At 51.6% G+C, this 15,749-nt stretch overlaps 1 protein-coding gene across 1 annotated transcript in view; it reads left to right on the top strand.

The window, feature by feature from the left end:
- The first annotated feature begins 13,411 nt into the window (after positions 1 to 13,411).
- The window catches only part of Smad6 (SMAD family member 6), a 72,018-nt gene continuing 69,680 nt past the window's right edge, over positions 13,412 to 15,749 (top strand). The window contains exon 1 of the mRNA XM_050151943.1: positions 13,412 to 14,367. Coding sequence (XP_050007900.1) covers positions 13,545 to 14,367 — 823 coding nt within the window. The 5' untranslated portion in view covers positions 13,412 to 13,544. The remainder of the gene's footprint in view (positions 14,368 to 15,749) is intronic.

Below are 15,749 nucleotides of genomic sequence, written 5' to 3'. Positions count from 1 at the left end.
ACATGGCTGCCCAAACTCGAGCTGAACAACTATGACGCCAATGTACATGCCAAGATAGACACATACATATATGCATTCACTAGTGGAAAAAAAGGCCATGGATTTGAAGGAGATTGGGGAAGAGTATATGGGTATCTGGCTTGGAGAAAAGAAAGGGAGGGAGAAATGTTATAGTTATATTATTATCTCAAAAAAATTGCTGAAAAGAATATAGTGTTAAAGACAGGGGTTCAGAAGGGCCTCAGGCGAGGGATGTCAACTCTGTTCTGCCTCTGGCAGCCCCTGAGAGACCTTATGGTCTCAGAGCTTGCCCAGGTGCGAGGCACCTGCCCTGGCTTACTCCTTCCCACTACAGCAAGGCCTTTGTAAGGGCAGGGCCTTAACCTGTGTGTTGGTTGGAATGAGAAATGTCCCTCACAGCCTCTGGCATTTGAAACTTGACCCCTAGTTGGTGGATCTGTTTGGGGAACTTTAGGTGAGGCAGCCTGGCTGAAGGGGGCGGGCTTTGAGAGTAGAACAAAGCCCCCACTTGGTCCAGTCTGCTTTCTCTGCTTTGGTCTTAGAGTTTAAGACGTGAGCATCCAGCTCTCCGCTCCTGTCGCATGCTGCTTCCCATGCCCACCCAGCGTGGCGACTCAACTGCAGCTGTGAGTCCAAACAAAGGCGTCCATAAGTTGACTTAGTCATGTCTTTGATTACAGCGACAGACAAGTAGCTAATGTGTCCGGTGTTAGAATTACCAGCAGGGCTGCAAAAGCCCAAACAAAGGCCAAGGCTGAGGATAGAGCTCAGTTGGCAGAGAGCTTGCCCAGCACGCCACAGACTGGGCATGATGGCTCTCACCTGTAGTCCAGTCAGTACTCATGAAGCTGGAAGTTGGTCTGGGTGGTGATTCAGCCATTTTTTTTTTTTTTAATGCTCAAGTGATTGGGACATATAGGCAAGCCCAGAGCCCAAGCAGAGTGAGAGCCAAACATTTTCTTTCCTCACCACCTGTGAACCTGACCCCCCAGAGCAACCAGGGCATTCCTTCTTTTGTGGAAACTTCAGTTAGGAGCAATGGGCATGTCACCTTGGGGGCGGGGTTCCTGAACTCTACAGCCTTAGTGGTGGCCTGACTGTGACCCAGTAGGTAACTGCTGGATCCAGCCTGGATCATCAGGGCTGCAAAGCTAGGATGTTCTTCCCAGAGCCACAGTTACTGGTTAGTAAATACAAGCCATGCTTGGGGCACAGGCACAGGTGCAGGGCCTGCTTACTCACTAGTGACTGTGTATGTGGTACCTGGCGCTCACAGTCATTTATGAGGTGTTTTAGTTTTGTTTAAAATCAAAAGAAACAAGGGTTGGGGATGTAACTCAATGGCTAGACTGCCAGCCTAAGGTACCAGAGGCCCTAGGGTGTATCCCCAGAATCCTATAACGTAGACTTGGAAGAGGCACCCAGGGCTGCAATCCCAGCTACTCCAGAGGCCAGGCCTGGAGGACCAGGACTTAACAGGCTAGGCTAGCTCCAGGCTTACTGGGGCTACATCATGACAATAACAAGTAGACACCAACAAATCCAGCCCGAGGATTTGTCAACTTGTCAACTATGTTTTCAGCCATTTCTGGGAGTCCGGAAAGATGGCCGCGTCTCGGGCCTGCAAGAGTCATTATGTTGCCGTGTACAGCACCAGGCCCCGGAGGATGCTGGTGACTCTGTCCTCCATCCCTTCCCCAAATGTAGCTCGTGCCGGAGGGAATGAGGACAGGGAGGGTTTCTGATGGGTTTTCTGCACACAGGATCTGGAACAGGCGAAAGCCTGAAGCCAGCCCCGGCCTGGCTGGAGCAAGACAAGACAGGATGTGCCGCCATCAGCCCTTAGCGCTGTCTCTGCTTGCTGCTGTCGGTTCCGTTTGTCACCCAGTCATGTCCTGCTCTGCAGGCCAGTGGACAGTTTCGGAGATTAGAGTTCTTTTAATAAACAATTCTTTTGTTGATATTCTTCCTTTCTGCAACCGACGTTTACAATTTGGATGACAAGTTCATTGTTTCTGAGCCTTTGGTTGAACTGTTTCTGAGGAATCTGCTGGGGGAGAGAGCATTCAGAAGGGACGGACAGGTGTCACCTGTACGCCAGAGGGCAGGGGATGGAGAGTGGGATGTAGCTTTTGTCCCCAATAGAACAGTCTAGATTTTGTGGCGAGTGCAAGTATTAGTGGTTTACTATTAGGTGACTTTAAAAAGCTGGATGTGGGGGCCATTGAGATGATTCGGGGGGGGGGGGGAGGAGAAGGTACTTGCCACCAAACTGGGTGTTCTAAGTTTGATCTCTGGGATCCACATGGCAGGAGAAAGCCAACTCCTGTACATTGCCCTCTGCCCTCTCTCTCCAGGACACATATGCCCTCCAAAATTAATTAGCAATAAAAACAAGAAAGAAAAAAGTTGGGTGTGGTGAAGGACGCCACCGGCAATCCCAATCCAAGTGGAAGGCTGGGGCAGAAATGGTAAGTTTGAGGCCAGCCTGAACTACGTAGTAAGACTCTCTCTCGAAACAGCAACAACACAACACAGCACAACCAAACCAAACGAAACAAAATGAACAAAACCCCAAGTGGTTCTGTGCTGAAGCGTGGTCCAGCTTCTGTCTACCTGCACCTTCCTCTAGCACAGTGCTTTTCAAGATTCCTCGTGTTTCAACCCCTTAATATAGTTTGTCATGTTGTGGTGACCCCCAAGCATAAATTCCTTTTGTTGCTACTTCATAGCTGCGGTTTTGATACTGTTATGAATTGTAATATAAATAAATGTCTTGTGTTTTCTAAGAACCACTGCTCTAGAGGCATGCATCCATTTTTACCAATTATAGCCCCAGACGGTCTCACATGGTAGCTTGGAAGTCACAGTAATCCTCCTGTGTCATGACAAGCAGGTACCGCAAATGACTGGCTGTATTGTACATCTTTCCAAAGACTGTTTATGTATCTGTAAACAATTTTTTGTGGGGTGGGAGGTGGTTTTGAGACAGGGTTCCACTGTGTAACCCTGGCTGTGCTGGAACTCTGTAGACCAAGCTGACCTTGAACACACAGAGATCCACTTGCCTCTGCCTCCCAGGTGCTTGGACTAAGGGCATGCGTCACCACTGCCCATCTGCATTTTTTTTAAGTGAGGTGAGCAGGGTCTAATGGTATACAACTGTAATCTTAGCAACCAAGAAGCAGAGTCCAGGGGATCAAAAGTTCAAGTCATCCTCAGCCACACAGTGAGTTAGTGCCCAGCCTGGATTACATTACACCCTGTTTCAGGAACAGGACAAAAAGTAAATAAGAGTTTAGTTTAGTGGGGCCAGGGATGCAGCTCAATGGTTAGAGTTCCCGCCTACCACTCACATTGTAATATAAATATCTTGTGTTTTCCAAGAACCACTGCTCTAGAGGCATGCATCCATTTTTACCAATTATAGCCCCAGATGGTCTCACATGGTAGCCTGGAAGTCACAGTAATCCTCCTGTGTCATGACACAGTCCCCTAGGACAGTGGGAGTAACACAAGGCCAGTTGTGGTCAACCCTTAGCTTTCTTTTTTAATCATTAAAGATTTGTTTTATTTTATATTTTATGGGTATGGATATTTTGCCTGTCAGTATTTCTGTGTACTCTGTGCATGCAGTGCCTGCAGATGCCAGAAGATGGCGATGGTTCCCTGCAACTAGAGTTATAGACGATTGGGAGTTGCTATGTAGGTGCTGGGAATTTAACCTGGGTCCTCTGGAAGAGCAGCTAGAGGCTAGGCTGGTGTGGTGGTGTACACCTTTAATCCTAGCACTTGAGAAACAGTGACTGGTGGTCCTCTGTTGAGTTCAAGGCCAGCTTGATCTATACAGCAAGTTTCAGGACGGCCAGAGGTACATAATAGAGGGACCCTGTCTCAAAACCAAAGAAACAAGAAAAGGTAGCCAGTGCTTAACCACTGAGCCATGTTTCCAGCCCATCCAGAAGTTATTTTTTCAATTGCTTTCTATCTTGTTCTTTCATCTTCAGGGTGTCTCTTTCATTTTCAACAGCTGACGGTGAACCATGGTTCCTCTATTAGACACTATAGTGAAACAAGTAAGGTTGTTTTTAATATTTTGTCCACCACCCCACCCCAAGATAGGGTTTCTCTGTATAATTTTGGAGCCTGTCCTGGCACTCACTCTGTAAACCAGGTTGTCCTCGAACTCACAGTCTCTGCCTCCCAAGTGGTAGGATTAAAGCCATGCACCACCACTGCCCGGCAATATTCTGTCTTTTGTTATAAAATAATATTTATGGAGTACAACTTCTCATTCTTCAGAAATAGCACAGATAGAAGCACATCTTCTGTCTGGGGTGTGATTGGCTGAGCGTGAGGACCGAAAGGCACAGGCTGAGCGTGAGGACCGGCAGGACACACCTAGCTGCAGAGTGGAGGCCCCATTGGACCGAATCTGTCAGAAATTCCAATCTGCCTCCCTTCTCCCAGCATTTCTGGAGTAGTCCCAGGGTGCTAGACTAGGGGTGTGGAAAGTTATCTCCAGTCCTGAGAAAGAAGAACCTGCTGCCAGACAGTGGTGGCACACGCCTTTAATCCCAGCACTCAGAGGTAGAGGCAGGTAGGTGGGATCTCAGTGAGTTTGAGGCCAGCCTGGTCTACAGAGGATTGTTTCACAGACAAACCCTGTCTCATAAAAACAAACCAAAAAAAAAAAAAACCACAACAAAAAAGTTCATGCCAATGCTAGGACCCTGCAAGGAAGGGAGGCTCGGGGTTCAGAGGAGAAGGCAGATGGACCGCAACAGTGAAACCTGGGTGCTGGAGAGCTTGTGGGGAACTCTCTGAGGTCCCAGAAGGAAGAGGAGAGATGCAGGTGAGCTATCTAAGGGCATGGCAGCTGCAAGGCTACCCTTTAGTCTCTGGGGACCGATTGAGGGGGTCTCCAGCTGGCAGCCTGGTTAGAGAGGAAGACAGAAGGCTCCCTCTCCATGGTGTGGAGGAGTGATCGACTATGCACATTGTACATGGTTCTTCAGATAATCTAGCCTTGGAAGGCTGTGCTCAATGCGAATGTGCTCTTGAATTCAGGCATGCATCCATGTTGTTGGATACTTTCCTATATGAGGATCTCTGTGTCTCCCTGAAAGTTGGGAAAGTGAGGCCTCCCTGGAATCAGGTCTTAGGTCAGTCTGGAGAAACGTTCACAGTGGTAGTGACAGTCTTGAGGGGGGGTCTCTCCTCACCGATCAAATATTCATGGACATTTTCATTCTACTCCCTGGTATATCTGGATTAGTTTTAATATTCAAAATGGAATATGTTATAAATAAATATATACCATAGAAGAGAGAGGGAGCTGAGAGAGAATAGGGGTGGAACAATTAAAAGTCATTATGTAAACGTATGGAAAACCCAAGCAATTAAAAATTTTAAATTGTATATTTATATAATTATATATATATTAAAGAAAAAATATATCATGTAAAAATACATTTCCTGGTGCTGGGGAATGTAACTCAGTTTGTAGAGTGTTACCTAGCATGCCGGAAGTCCTGGGTTATTGCTAGCACCTTATAAATCTGCCATGGTACACTCCTGTACTGCTAATACTGGAAAGGTAGAGACAAGAGACTCAAGAATTCAAGTTCATAGTTGATTATACAAGTCCAGGGCCAGCTTGGGCTGTATTACACTGTTTTGAAGGAAGAAACAATTTCCCAACACCTGTGAATCAAGTCACTTGTCCAGGAAAAAAATCCTTAACTTCCCAAGGCCCCAGAACCCTCACTGCTGAGCTTGACCTCCTTGGCCAGCCTTGGTTGTGATCCCACTAGGACAGGCAACCCAGTGCCCACGTATTCCCTGGAGACTGACTGCGGCACCCTGGGGGTAGAGCAGCCACATCTCCAACTGCTTTGCACACATGCCGCCTCAGTTACTTCCCTCCATGTCTGGGCGCAGTTCTAAGAGTGCTGGGGCTCATTTATCAGCTTCTTAAGCAGGCAGGGCCTTCCATGAGTCCTGTGAGTCCTGCCCTGCCTAGCTCAGGGTCATCCATACACAATCCTAACCCTGATTGCCAAGCCAACCACTTTACAGTGAGAGGGGGCCCGCCCCAGAGATTAAGAGTTTTCAACATTGCCACTAATGTAGTGGTCCCACTTGGTAACGACTGGCTCTATTTTCACTTCGCTAACATGAGCTACGGTTTACTGAGCTCTTATTCCAGGTCAGACGCCATGCTTGTCTTTTCTTTTTTTCTTTTTCTTTTGTATTTTGTTTTCTTTTGTTTTGTTTTTTTGAGACAGGGTTTCTCTGTAGCTTTGGAACCTGTCCTTGGCACTAGCTCTTGTAAACCAGGCTGGCCTCGAACTCACAGAGATCCACCTGCCTCTGCCTCCCCAGTGCTGGAATTAAAGGCGTGCACCACCATTGTCCAGCTGACACCATGTGTGTGTGTGTGTGTGTGTGTGTGTGTGTGTGTGCGTGCATGCTTGTTCAACCTTGAGTGATGTCCTTCCTCCAGCACTGTCCTTTTTTTTTTTTTTTGATACAAAATCTCTCACTGGCCTGGAACTTACCAAGTAAAGCTAGGCTGGCTGGCCAGGGAACCCTAGGGCTCCACCTGTCTCTGTCTCCCCATTGCTAGGATTTCAAGCATGTACCACTATGTCTGTGTTTTAAATTTTTATTAATTTTAATTGTGTGTATGTGTTCTTTCTTTCTTTCTTTCTTTCTTTCTTTCTTTCTTTCTTTCTTTCTTTCTTTCTTTCTTTCTTTCTTTCTTCCTTTCCCTGAGACTGGATTTCTCTGTGTAACTGTCCTGGCTGTCCTGGAGCTTGCCCTGTAGACCTTGAACTCCTGCCTCCCTGGTGCTGGGATTACAGGTATGTGCTACTACTGCCTGGCTGTGTATGTATCTTTTATGTGGGTATATGTCCATGAGTACAGGTTCCTGAAGAGGTCACAGACTCTGGATCCCCTGAAGCTGGGGTTACAAGTGGTTGTGAGCTGCCTGATGTGGGTGCCAAGAACTGAACTCAGGCCCTCTGGAAGAGCAGCCATTGCTTTTAACCATGGCGCCATCTATCCAGCCACCATACCCATCTTTTTTTACTGTGCATTTTGGGAATTGAACTCAGCTCCCCATGCTCATAAGGCAAGAATTTTTCAGAATGAGCCCTCTCTCTAGCCTCTCAACAGTGAACTTTGATATTCCAAACCGCCTTCTAATGTCACAGCCATCTAAGACTCAGATCTTCATAAACTAGAAGTGATAGGACAAGCCTGTAACTCCAGTGCTGGTGGGGGGGGGCGTGGAGGCAGGAGGATTGTAAGTTTTAGGATTACCTGGGTTACTGACTGAGTTCTAGGCCAATCTGGGCCTTGTAGCAAGACCCGTTCTCAGGGAGAAGGAGAAGAAGAAGAAAAGGAGAAGAAAGAATTGTGCGGTGCAAAAGAAAGATTTGGAAGGTAGCTCAGCTGTGGTATGTTCACCTCAAAAGCATGAGGCCCTCTATTCAGTCTGCATTCAACTCACCTTCATGACCACCACTACCACTACAAAATACCCCCCCCCAAAATAAGGAGGAGGAAGAGGAATTGGGGAGAACTCAGGTGGTCTATCTGTAGTCAGTTATCTGGTAGAAAAATTGGATTTCCTGTCTAGGTCAGCTGGACATTGTGGCCCAGTCTCTTACCCATTAGTCTACCCTGCCTGCACCTCCCTGGTGCAGGAGGCCTGGGGTGGTTAGAATAACACTAGCAAGTGATTCAAGAGGGCTATGGAGCTGGGCATGGTGGTACACACCTTTAGTCCCAGCACTTGGGAAGCAGAAGCAGGTGGATCTCTGTGAGTTTGAGGCCATCCTAGTCTAAAGAGTGAGTTCCAGGACAGGCTCCAAAGCTACACAGAGATCCTGTCTCAAAAAACCTAAAAATCCAAAACAAACAAACAAAAAGCCAAGTTCAAAGTCACCCAACATGTGACAGAAGAGCCTAGATATGTGTGTCTCAGCCTTGTCTACTGCTCCCCTTCCTCCACTGCCTCCACTCTGGTCCCAGCTGCGGATGATCTGGTTGCTACCTGCAAGGCCTCCTCCCAGGCTCCTTCGCTGGCCTGGTCCGCAGGCTACTGTCCACATGCAGTTAGAGGGAACTTACCGAAACAGAAGATTGGCCTGAAAGCCAGCCTCGTTTAAACGGTAGAACACTTGCCTAGCATGCACAGCATTGGTCCCTAACACTGCAAGTCAACGGTATAACTTAGAAAGCAAGTTTTGCCTCCCCCTTGCTCAGAACCTTCGGTGTCTTCCAACTGACTTAGAATACAAGCCAAAGACCCAGCAATGGCCTGCATGAGCCCACATCTGCCCCCAGTATTTCTCTAACCTCTTTACCTCTGTGAAGGTCCTGGAATGTTATAAACACATGCATCCCAAGCATGCTCCTGCCTCAGGGCCCTTGTGCTCGTTGCTATCCATCCCTATAGCTTTTTGCAAGCAGACAACATGATAGAAAGCCCCCTCCACCAACTACCGCTATGATTTCAATGTCACCACAAAGACTTCAATTTCGTTCTGTCATCAATAAAACCTCATTCCCTCATTCCAATGTCACCTTCCCAATGAAGCCTTCCCTCACTTACCTCCTCTCTCTTCCCCCTTCTTTCTTTTACTTAGACCTTGGTGTCTGTTTCCAGTACTCTGAGCACTTTGTGGTGGTCTGTCTCTTCCCACCAGATTCCGTGATCTCTGGAATTTGCTTGTTGAAGGTTCCCCAGCTCTGAGAAGAGGGCAGGGCACCCAGCAGAGCTCAACAAATACCAGTGAACCCAAAACTCCATTAGAGTATATGGGCATTGTCCCCACAAGAGAGAGTCTGGAGAACATGTATCAGAGTTTCAGAGGGCTCTCTATCACTTTCAAGTGTGCCCCGGCTCTTCCACTTGGGGTTATGCTGGCAAGTCGATTTGTCTACTAAAGGAGCAGACAGCTCTGCTTAGCCAGTTGGCCCTATGGTTGGTCTGTAAGATTAGAATGTATAATTGTTCTCCATAGAGTTAATAGGCAGGATCTGGGCATTTGGATCAGTCTCTGTGCATGGGTTATGATGAGTCTTCTGGTTAATCCATTTAGTTATGGCAAGAGGTAGCCAGGCTTTGTGATGACTTCTTTGTAAACTGTGCTCCCTAGATCCCGATTCCTTCCCACCACCCAGAAAGCAAGCTCCAGCTTTTGTGATTTCTGCTGTCTCATGCCTCGTTTCTCACCAGTTAGTGTGGAAACTTCCCAAGGGCAAAAGACCAATTTTTTTTTTTTTTTTATAACCAGGTATACTCTAAAGGAGATACTTACCTGGTTTCCATTCCGCCACCTACTGGCTATATGATCAGAAACAAATAGTCTAACCTCTGTGTTTGTGGCAATTTAAAAGAGTCTGGGAAGGAAGAACAAGACCTTCCTTGTATTGTCAGGAGGATGGGAGAGGAGGATGCCTAGGAGGGTTTGGCCAGGTAGGATGGAGAGTTCAGTGAAGTGGGGGACTTTAACTCAGCCGCCCCACAGAGACTGAGTGTTTGGGGGTCAGGAGAAGTGAGTCAAGTGCCCTCTCAGACAGGAGGGTTCCCAGCAGCCTTATTCTGATCCAAGCTGATGAGGGTGGTCTAGCCTGACAAGTTGCCCATCTCTGCCCTTGTAGGCTTTGTCTCAGAAGAGAGAACACGGAACTGTGCTGTGGGACAGTACTGAAGTGCAGACACATGGAGTGCTCTGAGGAGAGAGGAAGGATGGAGGAGACAGGTAAATCAAGGGCTCAGAGTCACCTCTTCCTGGGTGACTTCCTGCCACTGCAGGACCTTGAGGATGGGCAGCTGGGATCCTGCCTTCCTCCTTCCCTCCCTTTTCCCTACATCCCAGGGAATCCTGGCAGTTTAGTTGGGTGGAGGTCAGAGCTGTGGCTCCACGGGCCTGCACAGTTGCGCCCCATTGCACACACCCTCTAGTGGCTACAAGGTGTGCCAACCACTAAGTCGGATGGGTCCTGAGAAGGAGCAGGCCTTCAGCAGAGTGCAAATCTAAGGCTTCTTCTCACTTAACTTTGGCAGCTGCCCCTACTGTGATTCCTATTCCCACTTTATAGCGGATAGATGACCCACACTTATCAAGTGGAGAAGTACCGTAGCATTGGTCCTGAACTCAGGCTACCAGACTCTGGTTGCAGTGAGGGGGGTCCTTCCTAGGCACTGTCCCCATGCTACATCTCCCACTGAGTAAGTGCCAAGAAGCTAAATTTTGCTTACGTTAGCAGCCCTCTTACTTATTCCTTTATTTGATCATTTATTTAGTGTGTGTTTACGGTATATGTGTTGTGGGTGTGTACATGTGTGAGACCAGAGGTTGACACTGGGTATCTTCTTGATGCCTCTCCTTATTTCTTTGAGACAGGATCTGTCACTGAAGTTAGAGCTCATCCATTCAGCCAGGCTGGCTGGTCAGAGAGCTCCAGATATCTGCCTCTGCCCGAATCTCCCCATGTCTGGGCAGCAGACCAGCACCGCTGTGCCTGGTTTTTTACATAGACCAGTGGGCATCCAAATTTAGGCCATCATGGCAAGTACTTTAGTGATAAGCCATCTCTCTAGTCCCTGGTTTGAGGTAGCAGGCTTCTTGAAGTCCTGCTTTAGTCTCTCCTGGCCTGGTATACTTCAAGGACATTGTAGGAAGAGATGTTCGTGCTAGGAGGAAGGGGCAGGAGAGACAAAAGCCTCAGCTCATATACTTCTCCAGGTCTTATGCAGCCCCAGGCTGGCTTCCAGTTCTATGTGTAGGCCAGGATAGTCCTGAACTCCTGATCCACCTCCTAAGTGCTGGAGCTAATGGGCGTGCACAATCCTGTAGGGCTTTCTTTGTATTTCACGAGCCACCAATTTCATGGATGAGAAAGAGACAGACCAAAAGGCAAGTTCGTGTGGATGCTGCTGGTCCACTTGGGTTGTGTACCCTTATTAGTAAACACTATTTTCTATAATCTTCGCTCTGTGAGGCAAAAAATCATCTCCAGCATGCTTAAAAAAGAAACAGTGGTCAGGACTCTTCCTATTTCACCTTGGTCAAAACAGTAAGGGCTGGGCGAGACAGTCGGCCCTCGAAGCACAGGAGTACCTGACTCCAGGTAAGGCTTGCATGCAAGGCCCTTCCCCCTCTCCCCCAGTGCACACCCAGACCTGGCTCTGGGCTTGCACGCCGCGGTCACGACACCAGCCCATTTCAGGGGTATCCTAATAGGAGGGGGGGAATCACAAGTCCGCACCCCATCCACTGCACCCCGCCTCCCTCAGGGAGCGGCATCTAGCCCTAAGCCAATGAGAGTAGCGGAATTTCTTTCATTGAGCTCCCGGCCCCACTCCTGCCCGGAAGGGGGCGTGGCGCTGCGCCGGGGGTGGGGCCGCGGCTCGCCAGGGGAGGGCGGGGCCGGCCCCGCGGCTGAGCCAATCGGCGCCACGCCCGGGAGGGGGAGGGGGAACCAGGCCTTTTTTCCCCTCCGCGCGGGACCAATCCGGACTTTACAAGCTTGAACTTTTGCCACCCTCGGACTAGCTAGCACGCCCGAGGAGGTACCCCGCCGCGCCGGCTCCAGGGCAGGAGCGGCCTTAACCCTTCCCGTGCCAGGCCCCGCAAGTCTGTCCCCCAACTCGCCCCTGTTTTCATAGTGGAACATAGCTGGGGAAAGCACGCCCCTTCATCCACATCCCTCTCGAAGGGACAGAAAGTAAATCCAAGAAGGGAAAAGGAAGCGCCCGGCCTTGAGGGGGCCCTGGGACGCCCGACAGCCTGGCGGGATAGCCTAGGCGACCGAAAGGAGACTTCCAAGAGCAAGCGCACTCCCGCCTCTACCCCACCCAGTCCAAGTCCCTACCTCCGGCTATCTGGAGCTCCCTCGGTCTAAGTGTTCTCTGCCCCGGTGTAGCCTGTAGTGAGACCCCTAGTTCTGAGGAGGAGGTACGTGGAGCCTTCGTGGGTCACAGAAGATCCCGCTACCCCAACTCGGCCGCCCTCCTAGTTCCCCAGAGACGCAGGGCAGGAAGACGCGCACACACGCCCATTTTTATTAGCCCGCGCTGAGGCTGGGGGTTTGGACCGACTCTAAAGTGCAATGAGTGTTTGCAAGTTTGTGCACAAGCCAGGGAGAGGCAAAGGGCCGCCTTGGAGTCCGGGTCGCTGTGGGTTCACCGAGCAGAGCTGGGTAGCAGGGTGTGTGTGTGTTTGCTTGCGCGTGTGCGGGATCGCTCGTATCCGTGCCCAAGGCGCGACGTGAGCTACAGAGCGAGTCGCGGACGCTGTAAGCCTCGGGGCGGGGGTGCTGGGGCGGGAGAGGGGCGGGGGCCTGGGTTCGTCCCGCCCCGGGAACCAGCCCCCTCGGAGCCTCGGGCTCAGCAATGGGACGTGTTCTCCTTTAAGAGTTAAGAAACTTGAAACCTTGTTTGCGCAACAATCAGCGCCGCGGAGCCGCCAAAGTGTCTAGACTGGCATATGATGGGAGGCAGCCAATGACTCCGCGGCGCTCCTCCGGGGGCCCTCAGTGTGCGTTTGAGGAGAACAAAAAAGAGAGAGGGCGCCGAGCGGGGGAGCGAGCGAGGGAGCCGAGCCCAGAGAAAGAGCCGCCGGGCGCTGCCTCGCCAAACCTCGCTGGGACCGCGGGGCCACCGGGAGGCACTTTGGTGGAGGGGGGGAGGGGGGGCGACCTCGGCAGCCGCGGCGCCCGGAGCGACCCAGCGCAGCGTGGGGCGGGCTGCGACCTCTGCCTCGGTGGATTGCATTTTTAATTAAGGATTCCTAGCAGCTCTTGGGATTTTTTTTTACGGCTTCCACTCATGTGTTGACACTCGCGTTCAGGAGAGATTTGCCCCAAGTGCACCGAGCGCCCGGGACCTGAGACGGAGTTGCTTTTCGTGCGTGCAAATCCAAGCATTTGGGGTTTTGTTTGGGATATTTTTCTTGCTTTGCTTTTATTTTTATTTAACTTTATTTCATTGCAGGGATCTGGGAGTTATCCACAAGCCTGAGTTTCGGATCCTGCAGGGAAAGCCCATGCAGCGCAGCACTTGGCTCTTGAAGGCAGAGTTGTGCAGACACATTTGGGGGTACGACGCAAGCGCTTTGTGCTCGTGTACCAGCCGCGCAACTTTTGAAGGCTCGCCGGCCCATGCGGGGTGTTTCTAGCATCGCTTCGCCCGCGACTCCCCTAAGGCTCCAGGGCGGCTGGAGTTGAGCAGTCCCGGCCCACCGCGGTCCATGTAGCCCGCTGGTCCCGCGCGGACTGCGGCTCGTCGCGCGCGTGTTCCCGGCCCTGCGCGAGCTCCCTCATGTTGCAGCCCTGCGGTGCCCCTTCGACGACAGGCTGTGCGCGGTCTGCACGGCGCCCCGCGGGAGAGCTTCATGTGGGGCTGCGGCCCGCGCAGCCGGCGCCTCGTTGAGGGAACGGACCCCTAGTAATCGGAGACCGCCTCCCCTCCCACCACCCCAGGCGCCAAAGGATATCGTATGTTCAGGTCTAAACGCTCGGGGCTGGTGCGGCGACTTTGGCGAAGTCGTGTGGTCCCTGATCGGGAGGAAGGCAGCGGCGGCGGCGGTGGTGGTGGCGATGAGGATGGGAGCCTGGGCAGCCGAGCTGAGCCTGCCCTGCGGGCACGAGAGGGCGGAGGCTGCGGCCGCTCTGAAGTCCGCTCGGTAGCCCCGCGGCGGCCCCGGGACGCGGTGGGACCGCGAGGCGCCCCAATCGCGGGCAGGCGCCGGCGCACTGGGGGTCCCCCGAGGCCGGTATCGGAGCCGGGGGTCGGAGCTGAGGGCTCCCTGCTGGATGTGGCGGAGCCTGGAGGCCCGAGCTGGCTGCCTGAGAGTGACTGCGAGACGGTGACTTGCTGTCTCTTCTCCGAGCGGGACGCTGCGGGCGCGCCCCGGGACGCCGGCGATCCCCAAGCCGGGCTGTCTCTGGAGCCTGAGGAGGCTGGCGGGCCTCGGAGTCGTGAAGCCCGCTCGAGGCTGCTGCTTCTGGAGCAGGAGCTCAAGACGGTCACGTACTCGCTGCTCAAGCGACTCAAGGAGCGTTCGCTGGACACACTGCTGGAGGCGGTGGAGTCCCGCGGCGGCGTGCCGGGCGGTTGTGTGCTGGTGCCGCGCGCGGATCTCCATCTGGGCGGCCAGCCCGCGCCACCGCAGCTGCTGCTCGGCCGCCTTTTTCGCTGGCCAGACCTGCAGCACGCAGTGGAGCTGAAACCCCTGTGCGGCTGCCACAGCTTCGCCGCCGCCGCTGACGGACCCACGGTGTGTTGCAACCCCTACCACTTCAGCCGGCTCTGCGGGCCAGGTGAGCGCGCGCGCACGGGGTCGCCTCGACCTACGCCTTCATCTTCTGATCCTTTTCTGTGGCCACCTCTTTGTGGATGCTCTCGGGATACTCCCTGGTACTGGGAGTCTGCAGTGGGTTGAGGAAAGCTGAGGGGTAGGTGTCTGCAACTTCAAATGGTAACTTCACTTGTAGCGCTAGCAAATTTAGAAAAGGGCATGTTCGGGTTTTCTATATCCGGCTTCTGGGACTTAAAGAAGATTGCAGCTTTGTGAAACGGGATAGCAAGCCATGGAGAGGCCAAAGGAGTAGGCGACACCTCCCGTTTAGGGATTCACCCCAGTTGGTTGCCAGCTTCTAGCATTTGTGTGCGTATTCCCATACCCCGTCCGTGCATCTAGGTAGATATGACTGTGAAATTGTTTGCGGGCAAATCGTGCCTAGCGTGAAAAGTGTTTGCAAAATGTTTTACTTGTTCCTTTCTATGCTCTGAGCCCATTTTCTGCAGGGCAGTCTCTCTTGTTTCCAACATCCTTTGGGGGTAGAACGCCAGGCTCCTTCATCGGTTTAGCGCTTATAATTCTTGCTTTCAGCTTCCCTCTAGAGTTGAGGGTCCTAAGGCGTGAGTCAGAGGCTTCTAGCTCTTTTGTTACTAGCCCCTTTGTTCTCCTGGGATCTTACACACACCCTTGCTTACCTAGGCAGGCTCAGGTGCAGGAGCAGAGGTGAGGACAGATGAAGGCCCCTGATGGGCCCGGAGCTTACACACACACACACACACACACACGTTTTTTTGTACCATGAGAAACACTCCTTTTAGGTATAGTTCAACACATTCAAGGCATCGGAGTTTTTGCTGGGGAGAATGGGACAGGTAGTTACCGGCTCTGGTCAGGTCTCAGGTCTTCCTGACTCAGTGTGGAAAGAAAATATGAGTTCAGGAAGCTTGGCTTCTCCCCTGTGTATAGATGAGGGCCGAGTGGCATGAAGAGAAAGAAAGTGGCCCTCCTGTTATTGAGATTCCTGACATGTGTCCCTCATGGCCTTTCCTTCCAGGCTCAGTGTAGAGACTTTGGGTAGTCGTGGCTTTCTGTGCCTGGAGGCTAACTGACAGCCTCCCCTGGGAGGAAACTGCAGTTTCTGTCTCTGGGGGAAGGATTCTATTTGTGCTGGTATTGCCTCCTCTCAGTTTTTTTCCTAGTAGGAGATGAATGGTGGGGCTCACTATACTCTTCCTTAAGACCATACCTAATGGATTACTTCCCCCTGTGGCTAAATCGCAGTATTAACAAGTTTGCTGAGCCTTTACACTGTATCAGGTACTTTGTGAGGGGGGGAAAGCAGGGGGGGGGAGGAGAGAGAGAGAGACAGAGAGAGAGAGAGACAGAGAGAGAGAGAGAGAG

Source organism: Alexandromys fortis, unplaced genomic scaffold (genome assembly GCF_014885135.2).
Source record: "Alexandromys fortis isolate MF-2015 unplaced genomic scaffold, M_Fortis_MF-2015_v1.1 scaffold_70, whole genome shotgun sequence".
NCBI classification, from domain to species: domain Eukaryota; kingdom Metazoa; phylum Chordata; class Mammalia; order Rodentia; family Cricetidae; genus Alexandromys; species Alexandromys fortis.
This window is presented reverse-complemented; position numbering and strand designations above follow the sequence as displayed.